This window comes from Scyliorhinus torazame, chromosome 18 (genome assembly GCF_047496885.1).
Source record: "Scyliorhinus torazame isolate Kashiwa2021f chromosome 18, sScyTor2.1, whole genome shotgun sequence".
Lineage (NCBI taxonomy): Eukaryota > Metazoa > Chordata > Chondrichthyes > Carcharhiniformes > Scyliorhinidae > Scyliorhinus > Scyliorhinus torazame.
Window position 1 is genome coordinate 17,901,144 of NC_092724.1, and position 14,863 is coordinate 17,916,006.

Below are 14,863 nucleotides of genomic sequence, written 5' to 3' on the forward strand. Positions count from 1 at the left end.
AAGCAGGGCTTGATGGGCTGAATGGCCACTTTATCTGCTATAATCACGCTATGATTTGTTGGGAGACGCTTTTCAGAAAACTACCCGATTACCATTCTGAATCTCGAAGACAAAACTCTACCTCTACTTGTTGTGACCATGACAGGAAGTTAAAGCTTACTGGGGTTAAAGGTGAACAGATGCTCAGATCAGTTCCTCAGAGAGAAACCTAGACCATTTTTTTTCAGGATCACCGTTGGCAGCCCTTTTATCTCTGACCCTCAAGAGACCAATATTATTTCCCATCACTGGTGATTTAAAAAGAAACTTTCTTTCGTGGTGGCTTGGTAGGTGAATGCGCCAAATGGCTGTGTTACTTGGCCGAGCAAAACCAGGAAGATTCCAGCTTTAATTACTGGTCAGTGATGTGTTAGTGAGTCTTGGGCTAAAGAATGGATGCCGCTAACTACCCATAGAGTTCCGCTGGGGGAATGGGTATTGGGATGATGGCCAAAGGCAGGTCAAGGCTTGGCTGCGATTAACCCGGCCATGGTCAATTAACCAACCAATATTAAACATAAACATCTAAACTTTCCGACAGGGTTGACTAAAACTTTAGGAGTCAAATGGTGTACAGGCCATAACAAGTAACAAACTCCAATAATAAAGCATTTGTATGAAATCTCTCTGCCTGTTGTTTAATTAAAGTGTTAACCTGTTTTCAATTAATAAGGTTTAACGAGTTTAAAAATAATAGGCAAATACATTAATGGGTCTGTTACTGGTAATGGGACGGTGCAGTTACACGGAGTAATGTGGACCTGGGCTCAAAGTCAAACTGGTACCTGTCTTGTTAAACCAGCCTCATTTAGAATCTAATCATCGGTTACAAGAGAATGTTATTGTGCCTTCCTCAACAGTAATGGGTTACAGGATCGCCTTCTGTTTGCAAGTTGAGACTGAACATTTGCTATTACTTCAGTGACCTTAACCAGCGGACTGTTTTCATTTCCAACCCCGACTGACTGTGACTCAGCCAGGGCTCCTTTAAGCCCCACAATTATTTTTTAGAAAAATACATGACAGAATTCTCGGAAACTAAAAAAAAAGAAAACGACCCCTTCATTCCCCCGAAGGGTGGTGTTCGAAAATGAGACATCTTTTAAGATTTCGGTGCGATGTACTCGCAATCCTGATCGCCATGGTAACTCTCGCTGAGTGGCCTCCCCGCTCAGTAGAAAGGCCGCATTTCCATTTGATGCAAGTCCAGGTTCCTTTTGTGCTTTCGTTTTTCTTTCCTGCTGGATTTATGCTGGTGCCTTCGAGATCTGCGGTTACCAGAGGCAGCTACAGGGGGGAAAAGGCAGTGAAGAAGATTTTACAGGTCGTGGTGAACATATTGTACTAACCATTCACCACTGTATCACATTGTATCACGCTGTTGCCCATGTGGGCTCCACCTATGGACCATTGTACTGTACTACACGGAATGTATCATGTTGGTGCCCTTGTGGGCTCCGCCCCTGGCTCCGCCCCTTGAGGGGAGGTATAAAGAGCAGCTGCCCTGCAGGCGGCTCTCACTAGCAGAGCAGTCGCAGGCAGGCACAGTTCTAGTCGATTAAAGCCACTGTTCACTTCAACTCTGTCTCGCGTGAATTGACGGTCGCATCACAGGTGACATTATAAACAGGCAAAGGAAAAGATTAGTTCCATCCTCTCTTGTGCAGTCAGCCTCTCATCTATCCACTCGCATCTACACCAGCGTCAGTTCCCCGTCAGAGTTTTCTATTCAAATCCACTTGTCTACTTTATCCTTGGATATCTTTTCTTTTCAACGTAAAATGCTGTGGTTAATTTGGGCTCAATGGGCACTTGTGGTTGTAAATTATGTATTCTGAGCTAGTTGGGGGGCTCGGGTGGCAAGGGTTAAATGTAAGTGGGAGAAAGAGCTGGGAGAGGAAGTAGATTGGGGTCTGTGGTGCGAAGCTGTGCGGAGGGTGAATGCTACCTCTTCTTATGCACGGATGAGTCGGATCCAGATTAAGACTGTGCAGAGATTGCACATGACTCAAGCACGAACGAGCGAGTTTTTTCGTAGGGTGTTTGACATGCGTGTAAAATGTGGGCGAGGGGCAGCGAACCGTGTACACATGTTCTGGGGGGGGGCGGTGAGAAGCTGGTACGGTAGAGCCAATGGTGGCGGTCTTTGGCGTCTCGGCGGTGCCTGAGCTGATGGAAGGGAAAAAGGCTGATGTTATTGCTTTTGCTTGCGACGGCACGGTGGCGCAATGGTTAGCGCTGCTGCCTCACGGCGCGGGGAGCCGAGTTCGAACCCGGCCCCGGGTCACTGTCCGTGTGGAGTTTGCACATTCTCCCCGGGTCTGCGTGGGTCTCATCCCCACAGCCCAAAGATGTGCAGGGCAGCTGGATTGGCCCCTTTATCGGGGGAAAAAAAAATTGGGTACTCTAAATTAATTTTTTTAAGTTATTGCTTATGCTTCCCTAGTTGCCAGGCAGACGATTTTGTTAAATTGGCAGGCAGGCCCGCCACCTGGAGTGGCAGCCTGGTTGGGGGCACTGTACGTCTTTCTACTTTTGGAAATTTGAGTTAAGGGGGTCGGAGGAAGGTTTCGAGACACGGTGGAGATCGTGCATGACAATGTTTGAAGAACTGTTCGTGGCGGGGAGGGAGTAAAGGGTAAGGGTAAGACAAGATTAAATTGTACAAACTGTATGTTACTGATTGCTTTGCTGGATTTATTAAAGTCCTTGTTTATACATGTTTGGAATAAAATACATGTATTCTAACAACGGTGCAGAGTGTGTGTGTGAAAACTCCCCTGCTCTTCATCAAAGTAGTACCATGACATCTTTTACCTCAGAGGGAAGATGGACCTTCTGTTTAACATCTTTTTTTTTTTAATTTAGAATACCCAATTCATTTTTTTCTTTTCCAATTAAGGGGCAATTTAGCGTGGCCAATCCACGTACCCTGCACATCTTTGGGTTGTGGGGGCGAAACCCACGCAAACACGGGGAGAATGTGCAAACTCCACACGGGCAGTGACCCAGAGCCGGGATCGAACCTGGCACCTCGGCACCGTGAGTTCGCAATGCTAACCCACTGCGCCATCGTGCTGCCCTCTGTTTAACATCTTAACTGAAAGACAGCAACTCTGACAGGACAGCAACACTTCAGTACTGGACTGAGAGGTCAGCCGAAATTTCGTGCCCGAGCCTCTGAAGCGGAGACTGACCCGGAAACTAGAGTTTTCTGAACAACAACCCAGAGCCACAGCTCGCGTGCCCGATGGCAAGAAGTTATTTTCCACCCTCAAGCAGTTGAGAGCCTGAACCTCCAGCAGAGCAGCTTGGAAATTCAGTCTTCCAGAGGTACAGAATTCTTCAATTAATTTTCAGGAAAACCGTGTGGTGTGTGCTCGGGATTCGACACACGCCGCCATAGGGGAAGGATAATCGACAGGAACACAAAGACACAAAGTGGCTCCTATGGTATTTTTTCTGCTGGATTCTCCGCAGCCCCGCGCAGAAATTATTTTCGCCGAACCGGGGCCCAGCGCCGGTTCGGCGATTCTCCAGGTCCCGAAAATCGGCGTGACCGTGGAGCCGGGGTGGGCCATTGCCAGAGGCCTGCCCAGCAATCCTCCGCTCCTGACCGGCCGAGTTCCCAACGCCGAGGAACTAACTACCTAATGCCAGTCGGGATGCTGGCGTAGCAGCCGCGGAATGGTCGGGGGCGGGTGAATCGGAGACCGGGGACCTGGGATTAACTGTGCGTGGGTTGAGGCTCAGTGGGGGGGGGTCTCTTTTTCCAGTCTGGCTCCACGGACCACGTCCGCCATGGAGCAGGCGCGGCCGCTGGAGGTCACCGACGTGCGCATGCGTGGACTCCGAACCGAAATGTGGGCGCCCCGTATCCGCAGCTAAAACTGCGAGATTCACTCCAGGGGCGAGATTCTCCGACCCCCCGCCGGGTCGGAGAATCGCCGGGGGCTGGCGTGAATCCCGCCCCCGCCGGTTGCCAAATTCTCCGGCACCGGATATTCAGCGGGGGCGGGAATCGCACCGCGCCGGTTGGCGGGCCCCACCCCCGCGATACTCCGGCCCGGATGGGCCGAAGTCCCGCTGCTAGAATGCCTGTCCCGCCAGCGTAGATTAAACCACCTACCTTACCGGCGGGACAAGGCGGCGCAGGCGGGCTCCGGGGTCCTGGGGGGGGCGCGGGCCGATCTGGCCCCGGGGGGTGCCCCCACGGCACAGGCCTGGCCCGCGATCGGGGCCCACCGATCCGCGGGCGGGTCTGTGCCGTGGGGGCACTCTTTTCCTTCCGCCTTCGCCACGGTCTCCACCATGGCGGAGGCGGAAGAGACTCCCTCCACAGCGCATGCGCGGGGATGCCGTGAGCGGCCGCTAACGCTCCCGCGCATGCGCCGCCCGGAGATGTCATTTCCCCGCCAGCTGGCGGGGCACCAAAGGCCTTTTCCGCCAGCTGGCGGGGCGGAAATTAGTCCGGCGTGGGCCTAGCCCCTTAAGGCTGGGGCTCGGCCCCCCCAAGATGCGGAAGATTCCGCACCTTTGGGGCGGCGCGATGCCCGACTGATTTGCGCCGTTTTGGGCGCCGGTCGGCGGACATCGCGCCGATACCGGAGAATTTCGCCCCATGTCCCTGCTAGCCCGCTGCAGGGCATTGAATTAGTTCAACTTTATGGAAGCACTTTCTGGAGTAAAACTCCACCGTTTTTACGCCGGCATGAGGACATAGTCTCATTTTGGGAGAATCCAGTCCCTTGTCTCTATTTCAACACTGGGACTCTGAGGCTCATTCTCCTTAGCACTGCAACTCAGAACCAAAGCCTGACATCCCTTTGATCAGTGTGCACTGCCCTCATTGAAATATATCTCACGTTTTATGGTCATTTAAAACACATCTTTTTGGCTCGTCTTAAAATGATCTTGTCTCCTCTTTCCCATGGGCGACCCAAGTGGTTACCATAGTTTGGTTTTATGATGCAGACTGAAACATAAAATGTAAAGAGGTGATGGGGAGCTCGAGGGTGAGGAGAACAAGGAACAGGAGGAAACCATTCAGCCCCTCGAGCTTGTTCAGAGCTCATCTATATCACGCAAATTGATGTAACAGGTATGATATAATCGGGATTCTGGAGACATGGCTACAGGGTGACCAGGGATGGGAACTGAATGTCCAGGGGTATTCGGTATTTAGGAAGGACAGAAAAAAAGGAAAAGGCATTGGAGTGGCATTGTTGGTTAAAGGGGAAATTAATGCAATAATGAGGAATATATTAGCACCAACAACGTGTAATCGGTATGGGGAAAGCTGGAAAATACCAAGGGGCAAAAAACATTAGTGGGCATCGTATATAGACCCCCAAACTGTATGGTATGATGATGTTGGTAATCGCATTAAACAGGAAATTAGAGACGCATGCTATACAGGAACATCTGTAATTATGGGTGATTTTAATCAGCATGCAGATTGGGCATATCAAATTAGCCACAATACCATATAGGAGGAATTCCTGGAGTGTATGTGGGATGGTTTCTGGACCAATATGTTGAGCAACCAACTAGAGAACAGGCCATCCTAGACTGGGTACTGTGCAATGAGAATGGAATCATTGACCAAGATGGAGAGTGAAGTAGTTGATTCTGAGGCCAGTGTCCTGAATCTTAATAAAGGAAACTGTAGTGATCTCTATATGTGCATGTACACAAGGGGTTAATGTGTAATCAGTAGCACCACATGATCACTAGAGGGCCGGACCAACAGGGGTATAAAAGGCAACCACACTGGGGCTCACTCTCTCTTTTGGGTACACTGTGACCAGGGCAATAGCAGAGTAGTTCAGATGGCTAGTGGAGTTACGTATAGTTACCGTAGTTAGATCTTGTTAACCTTATCACTAGTATCAAAGTCAAAGTAAAGAACTCATGCAATTATTGTTATAGTTACTCAATAAACCTTTTGTTACTACTGGACGAGTTTGAGTCTTCATCGAGATTCAGAGGACCTCATCACTAACCAAGGTTTGAGTAGCACATGTTACCTACCACACAGGTAACAAAACAGAAACTCCGATGATATGAGGTGTGAGTTGGCTTTGATCGATTGGGGCACACTATTTAACGGGCTGACAGTGGATAGGTAATGACAAACATTCAAAGAGCACATGGAGGAACTGCAACCATTATTTATTCCTGTCTGGCACAAAATCAAAATGGGGAAGGTGGCCAATCCATGGCTTACAAGGGAAATTAGAGATAGTATTCGCTCCAAGGAAGAAGCACACAAATTGGCCAAGACAAACAACTGTTCTGAGGACTCGGAGCAGTTAAGAATTCATCAAAGAAGGACCAAGGTATTGATTAAGATGGGGAAAATAGAGTATGAAAGTAAACATGCAGGGAACATAATAACTGACTGTAAAAGTTTATATAGGTACGCGAAGAGAAAAAGATTGGTAAAGACAAATGTAGGTCCCTTATAATCAGAAACCGGGGAAAATATAATAGGGGTCAAAGAAATGGCTGAGCAACTAAATACATACTTTGGTTCTGTCTTCACAAATGAGGACACAAATCAGATACCAGAAATGTCGGAGATCGCAGGATTTAGTGAGAGGGAGGGTCTGAAGAAGATGAGTAAATGTAGAAAAATGGTGTTGTACGTAAGCATTTTCCCACAAAATGTCAGAGGCATAGCAGGTGCTCATCAACAGGTGTGGAGCTTTCACATTTGGACCAAAATCAAGGGCAGCACGGTAGCACAAGTGATTAGCACTGTGGCTTCACAGCGCCAGGGTCCCAGGTTCGATTCCCTGCTGGGTCACTGTCTGTGCGGAGTCTGCACGTTCTCCCCGTGTCTGCGTGGGTTTCCTCCGGGTGCTCCGGTTTCCTCCCACAGTCCAAAGACGTGCAGGTTAGGTGGATTGGCCAGGATAAATTGCCCTTAGTGACCAAAAAGGTTAGGAGGGGTTATTGGGTTACGGGGATAGTGCTTAAGTGGGTCGGTACAGACTCGATGGGCCGAATGGCCTCCTTCTGCACTGTATGTTCTAAGTCTAAGTCTAAAAACCCAGTTGGACATGAGTCACAGGGTAAGTATCTATGTCATCAAACCCTGACCGTTGCTCCTATAAGGAGTAAGGAGGCTCCAATCCAAGAGTGGAGTCTCACAATGGGTTCCCTTATATTTTCAGCACACTCTCCCCAATCCACAAACGTGTAGGATACCCCGTCCCCACCCCTCTGTTACTCATGCTCAACACCAGGATTCCCACACTTGAGCAACTGCACCCCAGCATTTCACGTTGGAGCCAGCATCCTGCTCTGTGAACTGGGATCGAGAGAAAGAACTTGCATTCATATAGCGCCTCTCATGACCTCAGGACACCCCAAAGCGCTTTACAGGCAACGGAGAACTTTTGAAAGGTGGTCAGTGTTGTAATGTAAGAAACACAGCAGTCAGTTTCTGCAGAGCAAGATCCCACAAACAGCGATGCGATAAGGAGAAAATCATCTGTTTCTGGTAGTATTGGCTGAGGGGTGAATACCGGCCTGGGGACTGGGGAGAATACCCCTCCTCTCCTCCCCCCCCACCCCCGAGAACACCCCCCTCCCCGAGAACACCCCACACCCCTCCCCAAGAACACCCCCCTGCCCCCCCACCCTGAGAACACCCCCCTCCCCTCCCCTCTCCCAGAACAACCCCCCCCCCCCACACACACACCCTTGTTTGAGATAGTGTGCTGGGAATTTTACATTCACATGAGGGATCAGACCGGGTCTCGGTTTAAAGTCACCGCGGAAAGACATGGCCCCTCTGACAGTTCTGCATTCCCTTAAGAGGGTTCAGATGCCAGGATTCAGGAAAGCTAAACGTGAGAAGCTGAATGTGATCACCACAGACAATGGGGAGAAATCAGGACTCCCGCGTGTCCTTTGCCGTAAGGGTGGGAACTGAGTGACTCAGCGACAAACAACTGCAAGTCGCGGCAACGGCCCGGCTGCCAGTTTGTTGTTTATTACTGAATCTGCAGGAAGCAATTAGACTGCCACATTCTTGTTTCTGTACAAGTGAAGACAGGGACTCTCAGCAGGATGCTGATCCACAAACGCTAAATGAGGCAGCTTTAAAATTTTACAAGGCCGGGAAGCAACCTCCACACATTTGCATCCCCAATTAAATATTTATCCCTGTAGACTGTGCATTCATTCACATACTGCCAAATGATCTGTACAGCACGGGTGATCTGCGATGTGGGGAAGGGCAGCGGAAATCACTGCCGCGTGGCTGCAGGCAGGAGGAGCAGTCGAGGTCCTCTGTGATAAACTGTTGAAGTTATCACCTGTGTCCTCATGCCCGCACAAACCACACAGTAATATAATCCCCACCTCGAACTCCTGCTTCCCCTGACCACAGACTCGTCTCAGTAAGAGATCCAGGGAGAGGAATGGGATTACCTTTCACAGAGGCACTTAGCCCCAGAATTGGAACGAGCTGAGAAGGTGAAGGGAGAAATAAAGAAGCATTGAACTTGAGTTTTATAAAGCTTGTAGGGTTTCGGGGAAGGACTGAGTGGGGGGAATGAACTGATCAATTTTGCAGTCCCGTGAAAGAAGATCTGCCCGTCGACTCCAGATCTTGCTGGACCCCATCAAGGTCAGAGACTGGGAATTCTGCAGCAAGTGACTCACCTCCTGACTCCCCAAAGCTTGTCCACCCTCGACTTGGCACAAGTCCAGGTGTGTGATGGAATACTCCCCACTTGCCTGGATGAGTGCAGCTCCAACAACACTCAAGAAGCTGGACACCATCCAGGACAAAGCAGCCCAGTTGACTAACACCCCATCCACTACCTTAAAGATTCACTCCCTCCACCCCAACGCACAGTGGCAGCCGTGTGTACCACCTACAAGATGCTCTGCAGCAATTCACCAAGGCTCCTTAGACAGCGCCTTCCAAACCTATGGCCTCTACCACCTGTGGTGTTCTTTGCGTTGCTTAATTCAGGATGGTTGGCATAGTGTTCTCAAAGACCACAAAATAGCTTGAACTTAAACAAACTCTAAATTTATTAACACGACTAACTTGGATTCGACACATACTCCTAAATAATACTCAATCGATTGTAAATATATGAACTACACTCATCTACGACTAATCTTAACACTGGTATAAACTATGATCTGCTCGCACGCACACTAATAATACTTCTGACTGTCTCTAGCTAACTCCTGGACTACTCTCACCCCCAAGGCTTAGCATCAATGCCTTATATACTTGTATCTGTAGCTCCCTCCAGTGGCTACTCTAGACATTTCATTAACCCTTGAAATTCTTACAGTTATGATAATACCACACCACCTGGAAGGACAAGGGCAGCAGACACACGCAAACACCACCATCCTGACTTGGAATTATAGCACCGTCCCTTCACTGTCACTGGGTCAAAATCCTGTAACTCACTTCCTAAACAGCACTGTGGGTGTCCCTAAACCACGTGGACTACAGAGGTTCAAGAAGGTGGCTCAGCACCACTTTCTCAAGGGCAATTAGGGATGGGCAACAAATGCTGGCCTAGTCAGCAATGGCACATCCAAGGAATGAATTAAAATAAATGGCTATTGGCTCCGATTTTGTCATGTGTTCAGGGTCTGGATGGATTTCTTTGGGGCTTGTCCATTCTCACAACGTAAGCTGCTGAAGACTAGTTTGTTAAAAACCATTCCTCTTTACTTACAGCTACGGTTTACATACTGGGAACTCTGAACGAGGTTCAAACTTGTCCTCCCTTCAGATCGCTGTTACCTAATCATGTGATGTTACACCATTATATCAGCATCATATGCTTCTGATGTTACTCCACATGACCCCCTCGTTAATTCAATCAGATTTGTATCCTCCTACAGCTTCTGCTCTCCTGTGGTAGACCATTCTCTACTTCAAGGAATATCATGGAATAGAGCGACTAAAGGATTGAGAATAAGGTAGACAAGGCAGGGGGGTAGGCAGAGAGAGAGAAATAGGCAGAGAGAGAGATAGGCAGAGAGAGAGCTAGGCAGAGAGAGAGAGAGAGACAGAGATAGATAGATAGATAGATAGATAGAAAGAGGGAGGGAGAGACAGATAGATTGATAGATAGGGAGGGGAGGAGAGTGAGATAGATAGATAGAGGGAGGGAGAAAGAGAGACAGATAGATAGATGGATCGAGGGAGAGAGAGATCTAGATAGATGGATGGAAGTATGGAGGGAGAGATAGATAGATAGATAGTGAGAGAGAAACAGATAGATAGATAGATAGGTAGATAGATAGATAGGTAGATAGGTAGGTAGATAGGGAGATAGATAGGTAGATAGATAGGTAGATAGATAGGTAGATAGATGGTAGATAGATGGTAGATAGATAGGGAGATAGATAGGGAGATAGATGGTAGATAGATAGGGAGATAGATAGGGAGATAGATAGGTAGATAGGGAGATAGATAGGGAGATAGAGAGGTAGATAGAGAGGGAGATAGAGATGGAGATAGATAGGGAGATAGAGAGGGAGATAGATAGGGAGATAGATAGGGAGATAGATGGTAGATAGATAGGGAGATAGATGGTAGATAGATGGTAGATAGATAGGGAGATAGATAGGGAGATAGATAGGTAGATAGAGAGGGAGATAGATAGATAGATAGGTAGGTAGATAGGTAGATAGATAGGTAGATAGATGGTAGATAGATGGTAGATAGATAGGGAGATAGATGGTAGATAGATAGGGAGATAGATAGGGAGATAGATAGGTAGATAGGGAGATAGATAGGGAGATAGATAGGGAGATAGATAGGTAGATAGAGAGGGAGATAGATAGGGAGATAGAGAGGTAGATAGAGAGGGAGATAGAGAGGGAGATAGAGAGGGAGATAGAGAGGGAGATAGAGAGGGAGATAGAGAGGGAGATAGAGAGGGAGATAGAGAGGGAGATAGATAGGCAGATAGATAGGTAGGAAGATAGGTAGATAGATAGGTAGATAGAGAGGGAGATAGAGAGGGAGATAGATAGGTAGATAGATAGGTAGATAGAGAGGGAGATAGATAGGGAGATAGCTAGGTAGATAGGTAGATAGATAGGTCGATAGAGAGGAAGATAGATAGATAGGGAGATAGATAGGTAGATAGATAGGTAGATAGAGAGGGAGATAGATAGGGAGATAGAGAGGTAGATAGAGAGGGAGATAGAGATGGAGATAGATAGGGAGATAGAGAGGGAGATAGATAGGGAGATAGATAGGGAGATAGATGGTAGATAGATAGGGAGATAGATGGTAGATAGATGGTAGATAGATAGGGAGATAGATAGGGAGATAGATAGATAGATAGGGAGATAGATAGGTAGATAGATAGGTAGATAGATAGGTAGATAGAGAGGGAGATAGATAGGTAGATAGATAGGTAGGTAGATAGGTAGATAGATAGGTAGATAGATGGTAGATAGATGGTAGATAGATAGGGAGATAGATGGTAGATAGATAGGGAGATAGATAGGGAGATAGATAGGTAGATAGGGAGATAGATAGGGAGATAGATAGGTAGATAGATAGGTAGATAGAGAGGGAGATAGATAGGGAGATAGAGAGGTAGATAGAGAGGGAGATAGAGAGGGAGATAGATTGGGAGATAGATAGGGAGATAGATAGGGAGATAGATAGGTAGATAGATAGGTAGGTAGATAGGTAGATAGATAGGTAGATAGAGAGGGAGATAGAGAGGGAGATAGAGAGGGAGATAGAGAGGAAGATAGAGAGGGAGATAGAGAGGGAGATAGATAGGTAGATAGAGAGGGAGATAGATAGGGAGATAGCTAGGTAGATAGGTAGATAGATAGGTCGATAGAGAGGAAGATAGATAGATAGGGAGATAGATAGGTAGATAGATAGGGAGCTAGATAGGGAGATAGATAGGGAGATAGATAGGGAGATAAAAAGTCAGAGATAGGCAGAGAGTGAGAGAGATAGACGGGAAAAGGCAGAGAGTGAGATAGGCAGAGAGTGAGATAGGCAGAGAGTGAGATAAGCAGAGTGAGATAGATAGAGAGAGAGAGAAAGAGATCAACAGAAAGAGAGATAGAGATAGCCAGAGACTGTGAGAGAGAGACAGGCAAAGAGTGATAGGTAGAACATGAGATAGGCAAAGAGTGAGATAGGCAGAGAGAGATAGGCAGAGAGTGAGATAGGCAGAAAGTAAGATGGACAAAGAAAGACAAATAGAGAATGGGAGAGTGAGATAGAAAGAGAGTGATAGAGAGAGAGAGAGATAGGCAGAGAGTGAGGCAGGCAGAGTGAAGGATAGGCAGAGAGTGATAGAGAGAGAGAAATAGACAAAGAGAGAGAGATAGACAGAGAGAGGGAGTGTGAAATAGACAGAGGGAGGGAGAGGGAGATCGGCATAGAGAGGGAGAGTATGCAAGGATCCTCCTATTTAAACCCTGTTCCGTTTTCCCCTTTCTCTTACTTCTTTTATTTTTGCTATAACAATTTTTGTCCATTGACAATTAATGGGCCTATGCCTTTAAAGTGGACTTTGTCTTTAATTCAAGCTGAAGCCTGTGTTTGTTTAAACTGAAGATTGACCTGTGAGCCTAAGGCAAAGCAGTCTGCATGAAGCTGTCTGTAATTCACACAGGCAGATTCCCGAATGATTTGCCTGACATTAGTGATGACTCAGAGTGACGGACTTGGCTGGCGGCCCATGAGTTGGCTTGAAATGCTGGGCTTTGCCGATAGCCGGTGGTGATTGGTTCTGACTTCTCTGGAATGTTCTACAGAGGTTCAATTTTTACTTTCAGTTTGAATTCTGGCAGTGGAGGTGAAGGACTCCAGCTGAACTCTCTCCAGAAAAAGGAAGGCATGAAAAGGTCCAGCCAACTCTTCCTCTCTAATAAGCCTGTGAATGTTTGATTCCTGAAAACAGGGCCAAGAGGAGAACCCCACGGGCTAAGAGCAAAGTCTGAAGAAACAAAGGGCACCTTCTATTGCAACAGAGTCCCGTGACGAGCGCGTTTAGCCGGGTGTTTCCTGGCACTTGCAGGTCCGAGAAACACCATGCTATCTATCGGACTTTGTTGCAATTCGGGGCGTCAGCGGAGAACACCCCGCCAAGGCCATACATAGGCCCATTTCCTGCACTGAGGAGTTCCACTCAAGTGCCACAACCCCCAAAAGCCCCAACTCACCTATGAGGGGTTCCTGGAAGTACCAGGCTGGCACCCAAGTGACACTTTCAGGCTCGCAGTGCCAAGGTGGCACGGGCAGTTCCATGGTGTCACCCTGCCCAGAGGGCAACCACCTGTGGGCCTCAGATCCACTGGGATTCCCCTCTCCAAAGTGCCATTCCATCAGGTCCCCATTTGTGGGGACCAGAACCAAACAGAACTCGCCTGAGGTCTCCAAGGCGAAGGGGCTAGATCCCAGGGCCTCGGTGAAACAGCTGTGTACATATTAGAGTGAGACTAGCTGTCTCGCTCTAATATGCAGATTTGCCAGATAGTGGTCCCACCCACAATGGGCGAGATTCAGATCGCAACGTATAGGGGCCTGGCGCGGAGGAAAGAAGTCCCCCCACGGAACAAGCCCACCTGCAGATCGGTAGGCCCCGATCATGGGCCAGGCCACCGTGCCCCCCCCCCCCCCGAGGACCGCCCCCGCATACATACCTGCCAGGTCCCGCCGTGCGTGAGGTGAGTAATTCACAACGGCGTGACTGGCCAAAACTGGACTGCCGCTCGGCCCATCGGGGCCCGGTGAATCGCTGGGGGGGCCCTTGTCAACGGCCCCCGACCGGCGTGGCGGGAATTCCGCCGCCACCAGATAATAGGGCATCCAGCGGCGGGGCAGCGGGGCAGGATTCGCGCCTCCCCCCGGGGATTCTCCAACCCGGCGGGGAGTCGGAGAATCTTGGCCATGAACTGTGTTTTGAATTACAAACCTGGTGACTGTACGTTATTGGGCAGCCAAGGACCAAATACTTCAGGAATGTTTTGTACAAATTATTGGTTAATTCACTTCCGTTGGGACCCCGGGGTCTGTGGGGCTGGAACTGACCGGGCGCTAGCCCAGGGTGTCGTAATACTTGAGATAGACAAAGAGAAGGAGAGTGAAATAGTCAGAGAGAGGGATAGACAGAGAGGGGTAGACAGAGAGAAAGATTGAGATAGGCAGAGAGTGGGGGAGGCGAGATAGGGAGAGAGTGAGAAAGGCAAAGAGAGAGGGGGAGAGAGAGAGGGGGAGAGAGAGAGAGTAGATACAGAGAGAAAGCAAGTGAGGCAGAGGTAGAGAGGCAATGGGACAGACAAAACAGACAGATCAAAGAGAGACCCCCAGATAGTGAGGGACCTGCCTGTTTGTAAAAGAAACTTAATGAATGAGCTTTTGAAAGACTACATATGAAAAACCAAATGCCTGGTTTTGATTAAAGAATGGAATTATATTCAGTCCCTGAGACATATGCATATATTTATTTTGTTAAATGTGGCTTGTGAGAAGGCTGAAATATATTTCAGTACTTGTGTTCCTGCCGTGTGTAAAGAAACCATGATAGGCCGGAAAATACTTTTAGGTTCTCTCACCACAACCTCAGCAGCTTTGCTGAAACCCTGGAGGAACATCTGAAAACAGCCAATTGGCGCCTATCCTCTCGGGGTTTCACTGATCTCCCACCAAAGATCATTCTCGCTGACTTGCTTCAACGTTCTGTTTGCCCCCCGCACCCCCCCCCCCCCCCCCCCCCACCCCCACCCCCCCCCCCCCCACACCTCACTCCCAGCCACGAGTTTCTGGGTAACCTCCGAATGTCCG

The 14,863-nt window shown here is 48.5% G+C and overlaps 1 protein-coding gene across 3 annotated transcripts in view; it reads right to left on the reverse strand.

The window, feature by feature from the left end:
- Positions 1 to 650: 650 nt before the first annotated feature.
- The window catches only part of ncanb (neurocan b), a 263,481-nt gene continuing 249,268 nt past the window's right edge, over positions 651 to 14,863 (reverse strand). For all 3 annotated transcript variants that reach the window (XM_072482254.1, XM_072482255.1, XM_072482256.1), the window contains one exon: positions 651 to 1,326. In XM_072482254.1, coding sequence (XP_072338355.1) covers positions 1,211 to 1,326 — 116 coding nt within the window. In that variant the 3' untranslated portion in view covers positions 651 to 1,210. The remainder of the gene's footprint in view (positions 1,327 to 14,863) is intronic.